The sequence below is a fragment of the Accipiter gentilis genome, chromosome 22 (assembly GCF_929443795.1).
Source record: "Accipiter gentilis chromosome 22, bAccGen1.1, whole genome shotgun sequence".
Lineage (NCBI taxonomy): Eukaryota > Metazoa > Chordata > Aves > Accipitriformes > Accipitridae > Astur > Astur gentilis.
In genome coordinates this window covers 2483953-2500793 of record NC_064901.1, presented here as the reverse complement: position 1 = coordinate 2500793, position 16841 = coordinate 2483953, and the positions used below count along the sequence as shown (strand labels likewise).

Sequence of the window (16841 nt, the reverse complement as noted above, 5' to 3'; positions counted from 1 at the left end):
TGGTCAGGACTCCTGTATTGAGCCAGCCCCTGCCCTCCCGCCTGGGCTCCCCATGAGGTGCGCTGGCCCCGGACACCACGACGCCATGTCGAACCTCCACCCCGCGCACCGACAAGGCGCGCGCGCTCGCCAAACACCCCGCCCCCAGCAAGCGCGGAGCTCGGCCGCCCGGCGCAGGCAGCTTCGCTGTGCGCATGTGCGCCGAAGGGAGCCTGGCGGGCAACTTCCCTCTTCCGGGCTGGGCCGGCCTAGGCGATGAGGGAGGTTCGTGCTCCATGGTACGGTGTCGCGCATGCGTGGCCCGGCGCGGTTGGAGCTGTGGCGGTCCGCGGCCAGGTGAGAGGCCCGGCGCGGGGGGAGGCGGCCGTGAAGGAGCGGTGGCAGCTGCGGGGCCTGGGGACTCCTGGCCGGCCATCGCCGGGGCTTGCTTCGCTTCGCTTCGCCTCGCCTCGCCTCGCCGGGTGCCGGGGCGGCGGCTCGGGCCCGAACGCCGGCTGGCTCGGCCCGCCTGCGCGGGAGCCTCTCCTGACGCCGGGCCCGCAGCGAGGGCACCCCGCCCGGGCGGGCAGAGCTCCGGGGCTCCCCGGCGCCCAGGCCCGGCGTCTGGGCGAAGCGCCAGGAATGCGGTCGGGTGGGGTCAGCTCTCGCCGCTGCGGCGGGAGGGAGGGCCCGGGGCGTCGGGGTTGGCGCCCGGTGCTTCCCGCCGCTGCGCGGCGGAGCACCTACCTGCCGGGCGGGGGGGGTGTCTGGCCCGCGGGTGGGCAGGAGGGATCCCACGCCTGCGTCTGGAGAGAGCGGTGCTTCTGGTTTGTTTGTTTTCTGTTGCGGTTTCGTTGTTACCCCTTTGTTTTTTTCCATAAGGGAAGAGAGGAAGGTGTGCCAGCCCTTCCCAGAGCTTCCCTTGATGTAAGGCTAGCAGGTGGCGTGTTCTTGTTGTACTTATTTGTAGCCCTCCTTCTGTTTCTAGTTCTGCTTTTTTGGAGATTAGCATCAATACGTGTTGCTTTTATAAAAAATACATTTGTTTTGGAAAGGGCTAAATAATGAATGCATGGATCGGGACTTAAACCTCATCTTCCATTCAAGGGACAGCATTTCAGTAGCTCTTATGTAGTTATGTTTGCTCCATACCTGTTAGCAGGACAGCAGTTGTGACTGAAGATGGAAAGTAAAAATGATGCAAATAGCTACTGAGGAAGTTCTCTGCTGACTGTTATTCTGTTTTTCTTGTAGTTAAGTAGACAGTCACCCTACCATCTCAAAACTGTTATTTAATGTACAGAATTCATTACTGGAGGTGCCAAGGCTCGAGATCTTGGAGCAGAATTCTAACAACCAGTTGTCAGGACCTTAAGAAGAAATATGCCCTTCGGGGTAGATTATTCCAGAATGTGCTGCAATGTCATTTGAAGTAGCTTGCATTGGGTACTGCCATTAATGGACTGCTGACCTGACTATGATGCGGACTCCTGAGTTCCTGTATTTGTAATTTAACTATACAACTCTAACATGAGACGCAACTTCAAAGGGTTGCTTTTTAGGAAAGTAATTTCTATAAATAACATTAGACATAATTTCTGCACTTCATCCAGTCATTTTTCTGTTAGCCAAACTCTCAGCTACCTTCTTCAAGAGAAGCAGAAACCTTGCTCTGTCTTTAACTAGAGTCTGCCTACCCTCAGGAAGCAGCTGAAGGTTGTGGCAAGTATGCACTATGGGAGGCCATAATGTAACTATACATTTTTCTGATTTTCATAGCTTTTAGTTTCAGCCTTCCAGTGTTCTCATTCTGGGTGTGGGAAGAAGAGGGCATTTCTAAGGCCACGTCTCCCCTAGGAATGCATTGCAGGTATAGTATGTGTTGCGCTTTTAGCAGTATGGATTTCTTTAGCCCCAGCATGTTCTTTGTTTGCTTACTTTACTTTCTTTTCTCTGATGACTTACTTTACTCGAGAGTGAAACAGACCGTATTAACAAAACCATAGCTTTGCAGGTTCAGCTGTATGTCTTGTATGGGCTTCACCCAGCACAGCTGACCTGTGTTGGGATAGCTAAGTTTTCATAAGATAAATATGGCCTGAGTAACTTCTAGATCTTGGAAAAAAATGTTGTTTATGAATAGCCTTTAGATTTTAGTTTGTTTTGCTCTTTTTGGGTGGAGAAACATGTCTAATACATTAGTTTTCTATCTAAATTTCATTCTTTGAATGATTTGAGCGATTTCTTTTCTGAAAGTCTCCAATTGGCTCACTGGCAGCGTAAAAAGAGATACGCAGCTATCCTACTTGAATCAGAGGGGAATTAATTTAATTACAGAAAACAACCACACACTTTTGTATCTGCTATTTTATCTTGGTTACTCACATTGCTGAGCTTCGTAGAATTGGGCATTATGTTTTTAGCAGATCAAGAAATCATGTTCCTGTTTCCCAAGATTTGTGTGTACAGTAAGGAATTACTACTTTGTCTGACAGAATTCATAAGAGAATTAGAAATTAGTTATGCATTGTGCTCTCCGGATGAATCTACTGTGTACTTTACTTGGTAATCTTAAGTGTGAAATGATTCTACCTCAGGTAATTCAGTAAGATTGGCTGACCTCTACTCTGTACTCTGACTTGCTCAGCCACTGAAGAAAGGAGTTGAGAGAGATGGTTGAATTCTGCCCCTTCAACTGCATCCATGTCTTCAGTACTTCTGAAATACCTTTGATTCATTGATGGCATTCACAGCAGTAGTAAAAACTAAAAATTTTTTTTAAAAAGTAAGATATCTGTACTATATTTCTGCTTCAATTAACTTCTTCCTTCCTGTGCCTTAGGTTTTTTGGCATCTTTTAACCTACCCTAAAGGACGCAACAGCCATGCCTAGTATGATACTGTTCTCTTGTACTTGGTGCAGGGGACTGAAAGATTGGATCATGGAAACTTTCCTGAAACTTAAGAAATCAGCCTAAGGCAGATGGAAAACTTTAGTCCAGAAGATTCTACAAAGTAGTGTGTCCATTGATGCGAAGAATTGTTGCCTATCTTTTCTACTCTGTAATGTGTTATTAAACATGCATAGTTAGAGAGTTTTGCAGGCAATAAACAGTGGTTTTATTGGCAAGCCTTTGCTAACGTAAATGTGTGATAAACATAGCAAATGTGAAGCTGGGAACTTAATAGAATTCTACAGATCGCTTAACAGATACAGCAAACCTTTAATAACCAGGTTTCATAAGGATAAACATGGCCGCCTTTGTTGTCTTATACTGATGAAACTTCCTTTAGATTCAGAGAAAGTCCCTTTTTATTCTTAACTATTTTTGTAGTTCCTCAATGGAAAAGTTGTTAATGGCTGCCTGCAGTACTATGGAAGCATGGGGACAAAATAGTCATCTATTGAGACCCTCAGGGAACTATTGGGCAAAGTGACGGAAATGAAGAGCTTGAACCATCACTTCAGCATGGCGGCAACTGAATCTGACAAGGACTCCGGATATTCAGGTTTAGAAAACCACTGCATTACCTTTTTTTGTGTGTTACCTTGCTCAGACTTTGCTTTTATTGGTGATGTTTTGACAAATCTGACTCTAGCCCTTTACAGTTTGTGTCTCATTACCTGGGAGGACCTTTGTATGCAAGACAGGTTGCATCTGCAATCATCTGATCATCAAACTTTTTTTGGAGTGGAGCTTTATGTAGCTATGAAGTTCATCCTGTGATTTTGAATGGCATGGGAACTTAAAATGTGCCTAATAAAGAAATAAATGGAAGAATCTCAGACTTCAGAGTTTAGAAGTAGGGAAGACAAAATTACTTTTTGTTCTTTGCAGTGATGAATGAACTGTTGGATTATTCAGTCTAATGTCTCTTACGATTTGACCAGATTGTCAGTAGAACCTGATAAACCAGCGAGTAATTGTAACATCAGTAAAATGTAGACACAGTGTGCCATTTTAATAATCAACAAAACTGTGCAAAGATTGGCCTTGAAAAGAAAAAAAAATGCTTTTGTGAGAGATACCTGTCTTACTGGGTTTGTAGATGGAAGATTTCAAGGCACAAAATGCCTGCATTACAGACTACAGCTGTGGCAATGCTGGAGCCCGTAGTTCTTTCCTGTACCAGGTTTTAGAGCAGTCTTCCTGATAGTGTGCAGTCCCTTAGAGACTAAATACAAAAGAACAAAAAGTAATAGATTTTTTGGGAGATGATAGCTGCATGAGAAGTGGCCTGAAATATAAAGCCTTTTATTAAAGGCTATTTGACAGCTGTCATAGCAGGTCTAATTTTATTGATATTCCAGAACTAAACTTTATTGTTCTTTGTGGCTTGGTTGAAAGAAAACAGAATAGTAGCAAACATGCTGCATGTGAAACAGCTAACAGCTGAATTCTACATCTGGCAGATGGAAGTTCAGAGTGCCTGAGTGCTATGGAGCAGACTGACTCGGAGGACGTGCTGAATGCATTGTGTTGGAATGCAGAAGATGGGCCTTGGCAATGCCCAATGACCACAAGCAGCTCCTTTCCTGCACTTTCTCCTATGGTCGTAATGAAAAATGTATTAGTTAAGCAGGTAGGGAAGAAATAATATATTGAAAAATGTTTCATGTTCTTCAGTTGTTTTTGTTTGTTTTTAATATTTTTCCTTTCAGAAAGATTTTACAAAGTCGTTGCAGTCCAGAAAGTAACTGGTAACTCAAAAAGTCCTATTGTGAAAGCCTCCTTCTTTCAAGGAGCAGCTAAGATCAAAAAAAGTGTGAAGAGGAGAAGCTCTGCTATGTCTACTAAACCTCTTTGTCTCAAAGGAACCCCCCCCCCAAAATAGATAGCACCAAATTCCTTTTGAAAGCTGATGTTCTCTGTTTCATTCAATAAAGACAGTAAAGTAGGATGATAGGTTTTGTTTCCTAGTTCTTAGGTCCTAGAAGTGCTTTATGTGCAATGAACACTAATCCAGAAAGTTACAAATGGAAAAATTAAATCTGTATCTGAAGTTAGCTGTGAAGTTTAACAGTTGTTTCTCTTAATTGCATGTGATGGCTCACATTGCAACAATTACATTCCCTATTTATGTCCTCCAATATCTTAATGTGTTGTTCCTCCAGCACATCTGTGAGACTCCTAACTTTCACGTTGTAACAGAAGATTTGAGAGCTCCAAGTTCAAAGTATTGCCACACGCTCATGTTTTCTGAGCAGAGCAAAAGTTCTTCAGCTTTTTTTTTAGAATACTTCTGAGAATACAGTGAGAAGGGCAAAAAAGAATATAGATTCTGATTCTTTTTCTACTCAATCTGTTATGACAACAAGCAAAACCTACTAAATTCAAATACTGTGTATCAATGCTAACACAGATGCGTGTTTCTGTATTTGGCAGATTATGCATTTGTGGGGGAGATTGTTCTGATCTCTGAGCATTGTGCTTTATCTTGACAAACAATTTTATTTTATAGTAATGTTTTTAGTTTTGTGGACAAAATACTGTCTAAACAAATGCTGAAGTATTTATATAGTAGTGAGTAGGCAAGCTTCACCAAAGGTTGACAGCCTTTGGCCCAGAGCTCAAAAATTAGTCTAATGTTAAACTCCAGATTGTGTTTCAAACAGTTAGGAGAAGTAGCTAGTGTATGTGTATATATATGTATAAAAAATATTTATAAAAAAACTGGTAGTGTAGCAAAAAGGTGATTTGGTGAGGAAGAGTTGGAGGTAGATAAAATTGCCAAACTCAGTTCTCTTGAGCAGTGCATCATAACATTTAAGTCTAATTATGTATGGTTAAAGAGAATAATGTTAAATTGAAAAATGTTTACTGCAATAAACAAAAGCAACAACTCTAGGTCAGAATAATAATGAAGTGTCTCTCTGCCTCTTTCTGTTATGCCTCAGATAGTCATGCTGGTCATCTTTTTAAAATGGTCTTTTCAACGCAGTACTCAGTTGGGCTTGCTGGACCAAAAAAAAAAAAAAGAAAAAGCAGCATCCAGTTACTGCTGTTTATTTGTTCCAGTTTCAATTTCAATCAGCATCATCCTTCTGTCTTAGAACCACTGTGATCCTGCACAGTGATGGTTACCTGCTGTCCCAATTTCAGAGTGTAAACAGCTAGCAATAATGTTACTAAAAAATAAATAATCAAGCAGGGATTAATTCTCTGAAACACAGTGCTGCTTGTGGCAAGGTTTCTGTAAGTCTTGTAAAAGTCCTTAATAAGTAGGAAGGCTTTTTAGACAAGTGACTGATACATGCAGGATGTTAGCTCTCATTAAAAAAAAAAACCAAAACCCAACACTTTGCAGAATTAGTAAAATAGACATGTCCTTCTCTACTAAAAGTGAGATTTTGGGTAGGAGAACAAGAGCAGAATGCAATGTGAATGGAAAGGAGAAGAAAGTAGGTAACAGATGGGGAGAAAAACAAGAACAAGATAAACAGTTATCACAGTTCTTTTGGCCTCCATGATTTTGGGGTAATGCTGTGCTAGATACTGTACAATTGTGCAGTAAATGACAACTACTGACCCCAAAACCTTGCCCCTTAAGGCTGTTCTGTGTATGTATAGCTGTGGTATTTATTTATTTCCTCGCTCCTAACATCTCCAGATACTTTTCTTTTGAATGTGTTTGTCCTTTCTTCCGTGATAAGGTAGTAATATTTATTTTTTACAGGTAGTTGTTCTGTACCCCTATTCCATAAGCATCTTGCCCACTGAACCAAAGAAATTCTGTGTCAGAATATATAATTGAATCTCATCTCCAAGTCTCAGTGTCCTAATTGGTGGGTAATAACCACTTTTGACAAGTTCAAGTCCTTTACTGGAGGAATGGACTTCAGCAAAGCATGTTGACATTTGCCAGTTTAAATCTTATGAAACTGGGGGAAAGGAGATGGTTTTCAGATGACTCGGTATAGTACCAAAAATAATAAAATGTATTTTTGCTAGCTAAAAACTGTGCCTTCAGCAGGCTTGCCAGTAGCATTCCAAGTCATGAGGAACTGGAAAGGCAGCTGACAGTGTATTAGTATAATTGTAGTGGTGATGACTTAAATGTACTAAGTAGTGAAGTTTTGCTTCAGAAAGAAATAGTATCTCTTACTAGGCCATTTGATATGTTTGGAGAAAAGCAGGCATGCTTTTTGGCCAGAAGGTCTCATGAAGATCTGTAGTAATGTATTGGAGGAGGAAGAGATAGTGTCTTGTAAAAATTTATGTATTCCGCTATATTTCAGAATACGACTCGTGGGAGGGAGTAGAAACTTGGGCATTTTTCTTGAACTATAATGCTTTTATGGTTTATCAGTGCGCACTATTGCACCAGAGGTATGGAGTTAAACTGCTCTGAGCTTACAACAGGCTTTTTTCCCTGCCTTGGTTGATATTCAGCATTTTTTTTTTTCTACTTCATGGATTTAAATTTATTGAAACTGTGTATTGTACTTAAGATTGCAAGACTTACTGAACAGCTGTCATCTATTTTAAATAACCATTTCAAAAGCTTGCTATAAGAATAGAATTGACAAGATTAGAGTTGCTGCCTTTAAACAAAGAGGGAGTCTGAATTGTTCCTAAAATGTCTATGCAGTCTTTCTTTGACTCTTTTAAAATACTTCATAACCACAATGCTTTAATTATTTTTCGACTTTTCTGTACACTTGTTGTTCAACCCCAAGTCTCGGTTGAACTTTTACATAAGCATTGTACAATATAAGCATGCGCTGTAATCCTCATTTAGGAAACCATGTATAAATTCAAGTTGAATTGTTTTTAAATCTATCTACTGTCCCATAGTAAAAGGATTATGGATTACAGCTTTGATTCTAGTGCTATGCTCTGTTGTCAGATAAAGAGAAGGATGAGTTTGATGGCCAACTCTTCAGAATGTATTAATTGGACAGTGTGTATCAAATATGGAGAAATGGTTCAGTCCACCTGTTTTCACTTAAGGTTTTTTGATCCTCTTCTACAATGTTGTTGTAAGACTTCTGGTTTTTCCCCGTTTGTGCTTCTCAGGGGAGTTCATCACAGCTCCAGTCTTGGACTGTGCAGCCATCCTTCGAAGTGATTCCAGCTCAGCCACAGCTAGTGTTTCTTCGTCCATCAATCCCACCTCGCATTAACCCTCACCCTGTTGGGAAAAAGAGAAGTGACTCCACTAATTACCTGCCCATCCTGAATTCTTATCCCAAAATAGCACCACAGCCCTGCAAAAGAGATCACTCCTTTGATCTAGAAGAACGTCAGGAAACCAACTGCCATAAACGACTCTGCACAGAAGCACCCAAGATGGAGACTTCTCCTGTATCGAGGAGCACAGGGTTGCCTACTAGTCCTTTTGCCCACATACCAGTTAGCTTTAAGACCCATCAGGATTCTAGCCAGCAAAATTCTTCAACTCTAGTGACAAGTGGAAAACTGTCAGCTCTTCCTGGTTTTCATCGTGTCTCCAGTGACACTCAGAAAGTGCCGGGTTTGGCTCCCATTTTGCCTTTTGGAACTCTGCAGGCAACAAAGTGCACCCCTCATGAGAGTGAGAGTGCAGCACAGACTATGATGCAGTCTGCAGTGTGGAGTCCCCCACTGATACCAGAAGAGATTTGCACTACCCCTGAGCTGCTCTTGCAACAGCAAAGCAAGTGCAGACGCTTTCAGAATACGCTTGTTGTGCTACGCAGGTCAGGATTGCTGGAGATCACTTTAAAAACCAAGGAGCTCATTCATCAGAACCAGGTGACTCAGGCCGAGCTGGACCGGCTGAAGCACCAAACACAGCTTTTCATAGAGGCAATAAAGAACAATGCTCCACAGTCCTGGGCAGAGCTAGAAGCATCTCTAACAGGATCTGAAAAAGCTGATAGCAACCTTGAAGACCCCACTTATCCCAACATGTAGTAAAAAGGTACATAGCTGTTGGTCAAGTTATTTCTGTGCCTCCTATTTCCCGTCTCAAGCTTTTACTTGAGCGTTTTCTGAGTCCAAGACTTGCGAAGTGGCCTGCCATTAACAACTTGTCTTCAGAGCCAGTTGTGGGACTAGAATAGCATGGTGGGGTCTTGACAGAATGGGTACTTACTACTTCAGTGTGACCTTGAACTCCATGCTAACTCAGTGTGTTTCCTTGGACTCAAGAAGCTTGGATGTTCTCTGCTGGCATGTTCCCATTTTGCAGTGAAAAGACAGTCATTTGCAGTATTCTGCAAGCAAGCATCTTCCTAGTCCCATCTTCAGATAGTCCTGAGAATCGGACAGCAGAACAGGCCCCAGTATTGGGCCATCATCAGCTGCAAGTAGATGAAGGGAGTTGGTGTGAAGAGAGGAAACTTAGGTTGGTGGGATGGTATCTTTAGGCCGTCGCTGTCCATTGTTACAGCAGTCTTGCTTTGGGGTTTTAACACATTTGAATTAGTGGAGATCTGCTTGTGCTGAAGCAGCATTCTATATTCATTGCAGTCTTTGGTCAAAGTGATGAGTGTCTTAGGACCCAAGTGAAATTAAGTGTTTTAATGAGTATACTTTTGATTTTCACTCAATCTACTGTACAGATCAAAATCACAAGGCTTGCATTGGAAGCGTTTGTTCCAAAGCCATATTTATTAATGGCTAACAAGTGTACAAGGCAAGTGGCTTTGGATTTTCTTGGTAGCTAACAGATTAAACATTGTTTAAGACTGCAGTGACTTTTTTAAAAACAGTACAAGGAAGATATTAATTTGCTAGGATTAATTTGGCAAGACTAGCTGCATATTATTTATGTGTATCTTTAGTTTACAAGCCTAAACTCCTTTTTTTCCTGTTAAATCAGATTGCTAAGTATAAAAAAAAAAAAAAAAAGGTGAAAGGAAAAGGAGCATAATGGCCTGTGGTGAAACAAGTCCTCCTATCCCTCTTCCCTCTCTTTATTTGGAGAAATCAAATGGGGGTGGGACGGAGGAGAGAGAGAGATGTCATCTTGGATAATCTCCCTAAAAAATGTATCTACCTGAGTTTGAACTTAAAAAAAACAACAAAATTTTTTTTCCTCCACTTTAAATTTATATCATTCCTAGCCTGCTTGCCTTGAGATATAACTAACACCACTGTGTGCATAAGATACTAGGCCTTACTGGTAGAGAACCACAGTAGTCGTGTTGCAAAAGCTGTTCTACAGATGCTTATTTCATTTCAGTTTTTTTAGACACTTAACCATGTCACTCCCTCCAAATCTGAAGGGTTTTTTTCAGAGGCAGTCTGTGTGGAGAACTAAGAATGGCTCTGTCTAAGAATGTTAAGGAATCTGGATTGTTTATGGTATGCTCCTTTCTGAGTGACAGTATTTTCACAAAATTGTGCAGTCTAGGTGACTGGTATTTTGGTGCTTTTATCACTTCTATATCTGTTTCAGATTCTTAAAAAAGGAAACTTGAAAGTAGAGTGTATGTCTTGCTAATTTGTGACTAGACCTTTTCATTTTCTGATGCCTTTGGGAATGAATATTTCAGGATGCTGTAGAGAGTGCTTTTGTAGTCTTCCTCAAATATGTGCACTAGAGAAATTGTAAGGGGCTTCGTTCTTGTAAGGGGTTTCCCCCTTTTTACACTGATGAAAAGAAATGCCGTACAAGCCTCACAAAGTGGAAAAATGTGAGTCATATTTGTACTAGCCATAGGTTTAGAGAGAAATTTCGTGCCAGGATTCACCCTAGTGAAGCTGTGGCAAACTAGTAGCCATGCCTTTCATGGTATCCTGGCCACCTGCTGAAGACTAGCGCAGTACATTGGAATTGATTAAAAGAAAAGTGTTCATAGTCTGAGTTCTGTCATGTATTTTTTTAAATATGCCTGCTATAATTGTGCATACTAGGATGTCTCATAACTCGCAGCACAGCAGTATGGAAATTCAGCCAGCAAACCCAGAAGGCAGGAAGGCAGCATAGTACAGTGTAATAATGTAGGACATGTCTGATCTAGCTCTTTTGAAATCAGTTCTAATATCTGCACTGAATGATGTTTGGCAGGATAGATGTGATGGTACCTTAGGCCATTTGTGAAAGAATCCCAAAAGATAAGCTTGTTTCTTCTGAGCTCCGTACAGGAAGGAGAGGAGGCAGTTCCATTGATCCATTGACCTGTAATAGGCCTAGGGGTGAGGTGAGAGAAAATGCACAGGACATCTTTCCTACTTTTCCTAAAATTCTTTCTCTACCCATCAAATAGAGAGGAGAATTTGAAGTTCAGAATATATATATTTTTAGGAAGTTATTTGTCCTAGAAAACAAGATGATGGACTCAGGCTACCTAGAGATTCAAGGAAGTCAGAAAGAAAAAAGTCCCATCCTAGTTGTTTGAGACAAGAAAAAGTTAAGTCTACCAGTGACCTCTTCTCCATCCTATTTCCACTGCTCTGATAGAGTAAAAGGAAGGAAAAATTGGCCTTGCAGGATAATACCCTCTGACTTAGACTCTAGCTGACAGAAATCTCTCATACTCCACACAGTACCACATGTATTTTTTCCCCTGACAGCATTGAGGGTGGGCTGAAGTGGGTGTCCTTATAGCTGATGGGCCTTTCAGCTGGTATAATTTGTATAAATACATACTCAATAAATCTGTGAATGAAAGTCCAGCAGCTGGTTAGAAATCTCCTACTGGGCATCAGTCCAGACTTAAACAGTGTAACTAGAAAAATCCACTCTGGAAATATTATATGTAAATCTGGGGCCCCTTAGGAACCATATCCCTAGATAACTGCAAATCTTGATGCAACATCTATAAAAAGAAAAGATGTTGAAGGCCCCTAGTTATAGACATGTCATCAAGTACCATTCTGTTCAATTTCTCTTAGCTGCCTTTATTCCTGGAAGCCCAGATAAACCTTTAAACAATAAGGGCTTTCCTTTCTTGGCTGCAATTTAATAAAATAGGTTAGCTTGGAATTGTGTTGAGAATATTAGTTGACTACGTCAGGACCAGAATAGGTCCTGATTCTGGCAGAATCTGGAAGTGGTCCAGTAGATTTGAGCAGAAACATTAGCCTCTCTGATTGGAAACCTGTAAGCAATGAACTTCCAGATTTTTTTCACCTTTGAAGCAGCAAGACTTTGTATTAACAAGTTAGCTGAAGACAGCTGTCCCAATCTAAAAAGTCAAATCAGATGGCCTGCTGGGGCTTCAGTTGCTGCTGACAACTAGCAGGTGGGGTGGCTTGATGTGTTGGACAGACTGCTGTTTTTCTATTAAGTTTTAATAAATGTTGGTATTTTTGATTACTTTCACTATGTATTTTTGAAATTCTACTGCTCTAGTTGGAATGTAAACATTTTCTGTACTTTCAAAGTCAGTTGCCAGCTCTGAATACAGTAGCCTAAGAACTCTGTTATAGAACATGAACTTTTTGCTAAAACTTTACAGAAACAGACTGTGAAATATGAATGAAATAAAGTATATACTTAAAAAAAGTTTGTGGGTTATTTTAATGCTGTTAAACTGCAAAGTCTTTGGTTCCAAAGCATGCATGACATACAGCTCCACAACAGTGAGTTGCCCATGTGGGAAAGTGCAGATCCAAAAGTGATACTATGATGTATCTCTCTGAAGAGTGTCATGTGAGCTTTAACAGAATGTATGAATTAAAGGGTCTCTGGGAGGAGCATGAGTAAAACTGGGCTGTGCAGAACTCTCAAAATATATTGTCGTGGGTGACCATTGCCATAGATCTGTCATGAACAACCTGGAAGGATTTTTCCATCTCTGTACCGTTATCTCTATGTGATGACTGTACATTATGCTCACCGTCTGTGCAAGGTGAACTCCTACACTGCATCTTAATCCTGTCAGCCGGGTATACAGAAGTTCTAAATTGTGAATTAAGGATCTTGGCTACTAAAAGAATTGAGTGAAAAATTTTATTCTTTCTCTTGAAGAACATTCTTCAACGAAGTATGTGTACCAGCTTTTCACTGAAACACATTTTTCAAAATGCAGCCATCTTCACACGGCCTTTTCTTTGTTCAAAGATGACTCTTAGTGAGAACTAGGCAGTCGTGCTCAGAACATCCACCAGCCTTGTGGCATGAGATTCTGACCTAAGGTACAAGGGATTCTGGTTAAAGTTCTTACTTGGCACCAGACAAGGCAATAATTTGAATCTCATCACATCCAAAAAGGAGTGCCATCAATTGAAGTAATTTTATTCCCTGAGACTGGAAACTCAGCGTTTACAAATTTTGTATTTGAAAAGGTCTGGGTACAATTTAAGCAAGAAATTTTCAGGTGTCTCTCTTCTGGCTAGCTTTTTCTTTACATGGTGAAGTCTATCTGCAGGATGTTAGGCCTGGTCACCTTTATTTCATTGAGGCCAAAGAGGTGAATTGCTTCTTTCAGGTGTGCTGCATCTGTCTTGTTTTTCTTTCTCATGAAACACAGTCTGAAAGCAGCAATACTCCCTGCAGCCTTGGGCTTAGAAATCTGGTATGCAAAATTTCTGGCATCTGCTAGGTTGACTATAGCATGCTGTTACTGCTTCCATTCTCACAATTCCCGAGACAGAAACGTGGGGTCCCTGCCTATGCAATTTTACACTCTTGCTGTATGTAGGTGATGCTTCCTTTCAGGCTGCTGTGTAATGCAGCCCTATAGCCCCAACTGTATTGCATGGTCCAGAGTGTGCAAAATGCACAAGACTTCTCTCCCCTTCTTAAATCAGTACCTCCTTTGAGGTATGTCCATGAGACAAACTTAACTGTTCCAGTGTAATCTGATTCAGAAGGCAGAAGGAAACACCACGTGTTCAGTCGTGTAAAGCACAGTTTCCAAAACTTCCTCAAATTCTTGTTTGAACTAAAGTGTGTTTTTAGAGGAAGCATCCTGCTTTGATTTGAAAGCTCCTAGCAATGAAGAATCCACCCGAATTGTTCAAAATGTAATTACTTACTGTTAAAAATGTGCCTCATATTGAGCCTGAATTTGTCATCTTTCAGTATCCAGCTGTCAGATCTTTTCCCTTTTGTTTGCTAAACTGAAGGACATGCTGTGACATTGCTGTTTTCACTGTAGGCGTTCACAAACTGAGCAAGTCATTCTTCAGCTTTCTTTTTTAAAGTAATTGATTAAGCTCTCAAATCTTTTGAATTCTTCATTCATCTGTGGCATTCTTCTTTGGATCCTTTAAAATTATTTAAATGCATTTTTAATTGGAATGCTAACATTAATAGCAAAACAGGATTGCTGAAAGAGTTGTACAATATCAACCCTCCCTACTGCTACTCTGCCTCATTTTTATAGCAGCCTGGGCCATGGCATCGGCTTGGAAGTCTAAATCATCCTTGGACCTGTTGCTTCTGCGGTTGGTGAACCCCTGTCCTTTATGTATGTTTCCACATTCCCTTGAATGCAGTTTGCAGCCAGAAAGCAAAACAAACTGTTTTTAATAAGTGACCAGTTCTATTAGTTACTTCTGCTTCTATCCCTCGAAACTTTTTCACCTTTAGATTTTAATGGTAATTTTATGTTGTAATAATAGTAAATAATGTTACAGTCAAGAACCAATTTTATACTGTTTTCAAAATAAGTAGAAGATAGTGTTTAATAGATCTCTCTATACAATTCAGAAACCATAGTTGTAATGCATTTCACACCATCCAGTTAATTTTGTATAATTCTGGCTTCAGTCTGTGTCATGTGGCACACTGTTAACTGCCCATTAGAAGTATAAATGTTATATCTGCATTGGCTTAGTCCTCAACCAATTTTTAATTCTAGTTCATCAAAATAAGGAGTCAATCTTATTTGATAAGATCTATTTCTTATAAACTTCATTAATTTCAATTATTTTTGCTTTCTGTGTCCTTGATTAATCAAAAATTATGGGTTATTCCATTATTTTCTCTCAGTTGTCCCGCCTGTGTTCATTCAGATCAGTCTACCTACCCACTGAAACGCTGATGCTGTATTAGTTCTTCCATCCCCTCAGTCCTCTGAAATCTTTCCTAGTAGTCTGAAATTCGTTGAAATAGTATTGATGGTCCAGAGAGCTTCTTGGTTAGCTCTTGTTAAATTTTCAATCACAACTTATTCAGACTTGCTGACTTTAAAATGTTTAATAACCATGTTTAAAATGTCCTGAATTACTTTTTGAAGTGGAAATCAAGCTGCTGTCATGATATGAGAAGAATACATCTGGCTTTTTTCTAATTGCTCAACTGAAATTTTTGTGAAATGCTTTTGCCATTCTGCACTGCGGCAATATAATTTCCATCTTGAAATGGAGCGCTGCCAGCGTAAAAATTTCTGCATCTTGTACATTTTAAGAAATGGAGGAAGTGGGCTTTTCAGGGCCAAAAGGGGAGTTTCATCAACTTCTTCATTGTTTTCTTCTTGTTCTTATTGTGATTAAATTAATTGAGTTAGTTTAATGGAACTGGAATGCCTCTTACCGTGCCCACTTAGGCAATCTTACCTTTTTTCCATAGCAGTAGTAAGTTTAGGCCACTTAATTTACCAGAACTAAGAAATCCAGTAACAGACAGAAACCCAATCCTTATTGCTTTTTAATAGATAGGACTGCTTGAAAAATTTATGTGTTTTCAATGGAAGACTCCCATGTTTTTATTGGAAATGAAAATTATTTTGGCTGGAAGCTTAGTGTATTGTGGCATTAGTCATAGCATTCATTTTTCAGTGAATCTCAAGCACTATGGAAATAGTCTGGACTGTGGGGGTGGGGGAAGATGTTACTTTCCTTTACCCTCATCCCCTTCTCCTGGATTGTTTTGGGTTGCCTGTACCGGAAACAAGACCCCAGCTTTGATAAGTAGTTCCATCACCTCGTGCTGAAGAAGCAGGAGCCCGCATAGACAGCCAAAAGTGCTCAATCATCTGCAATGGAGGAGGAGACTAAAAGAGAGTGCTTCTGAGTAAGTGAGGATGAAACAGCATCTCCTGAGAAAATTGCTAGCTCAGTGAGTACAAATACAATTTTTTCACCATATCCCTAAAAATTCTGATTTAAAAAAAAAAAAAAAAGGGTTCTGTTTGGTACAAAATATCACTGTGCCAGATAAGCCTTGTTCTACATTTGCTAGAGGCAGAGTTCAACGCTATGACTATTTTGTGAGATGAGCAGTGCTTAGTGTGGAAAGTGTGAAATATGAGTAGACAGTAGGAAAGCTGTTTTACCCATAGTGAATGTTAACAATGCCTACCGTTTTGTATTCTTGCTAAGTATTGTTTCCCATCCACATGGGCATGCTATACAAGATGTCCAGGCATGCTCGGAAGTCAGAACAGGATAGTCTTCATCAAAGTGAAATTGGCTCTCACTGTTCCACATCCTACTGCTGACAGAGCTTGCGGCACGCTTACATGATAATGCTTTCTGAGAACACTCTGAAAGTGGGTTGCTGACATCAATTGTGTGAGAAATGGCCAGAAAGAATTCTGAAACATTTGTTTCCAAACTAATTGTGCAAGGAAGGCAAGTCTGAGCTTGAAGATAATCATCTGCATACTGAAACGCCTCCAGATGTACCATGGGAGCTGCAGCCAGTGCAAACTGGAACAGAGCAGAGCGGTGAACTGCACTGAGGGTCTATTGCTGTAGTGCTTGTGGTCTGCAGTGGCAGCATTTGGATAGAGACTGCCGTAGTTAGAGAAGCGATGCCATTCAGAGCAAGATGTTGGTCCACAGATACACCAATGGCCCTGGCTAGTTTCTAGCAGTTCAAAATCAAGCTGGGCAGTCTGGACATGCGCCTCAGGGCCAAAGCCAAAGGGTCTATTTCTTTGAAAGGCTGGGATGCAAAGATAAAACTTGCCTGTACATTAAAATTGTTACCCTGTTCATTTTTTCCACAGCCAAACTTAAAACAGTGATGTTAGG

General features: G+C 40.7%; 1 protein-coding gene across 8 annotated transcripts; it reads left to right on the top strand.

The window, feature by feature from the left end:
- Positions 1-229: 229 nt before the first annotated feature.
- On the top strand, positions 230-9830 carry CIPC (CLOCK interacting pacemaker). Of its 8 annotated transcripts, none has more exons than XM_049825421.1 (5): positions 267-336; positions 1759-1849; positions 2627-3489; positions 4394-4563; positions 8001-9830. In XM_049825421.1, exons 3-5 carry the CDS (start codon positions 3423-3425, stop codon positions 8877-8879), a joined length of 1116 nt encoding a protein of 371 aa, XP_049681378.1. In that variant the 5' UTR covers positions 267-336; positions 1759-1849; positions 2627-3422; the 3' UTR covers positions 8880-9830. The 8 variants fall into 8 exon arrangements, with proteins under 8 accessions (XP_049681381.1, XP_049681378.1, XP_049681376.1 ...); XM_049825426.1 differs by lacking the exon at positions 267-336 and having other exon boundaries at positions 344-1849; positions 2903-2994; positions 3315-3489; XM_049825424.1 differs by lacking the exon at positions 1759-1849 and having other exon boundaries at positions 230-336; positions 3315-3489.
- The last annotated feature ends 7011 nt before the right edge of the window (positions 9831-16841 follow it).

Coding starts and splice junctions, on each gene's coding strand:
- CIPC (XM_049825424.1), top strand. CDS start 3,423: ATGAAGAGCTTGAACCATCACTTCAGCATGGCGGCAACTGAATCTGAC. Junction 3,490..4,393: donor CAAGGACTCCGGATATTCAG/GTTTAGAAAACC, acceptor TACATCTGGCAG/ATGGAAGTTCAGAGTGCCTG. Junction 4,564..8,000: donor AAAATGTATTAGTTAAGCAG/GTAGGGAAGAAA, acceptor TGTGCTTCTCAG/GGGAGTTCATCACAGCTCCA.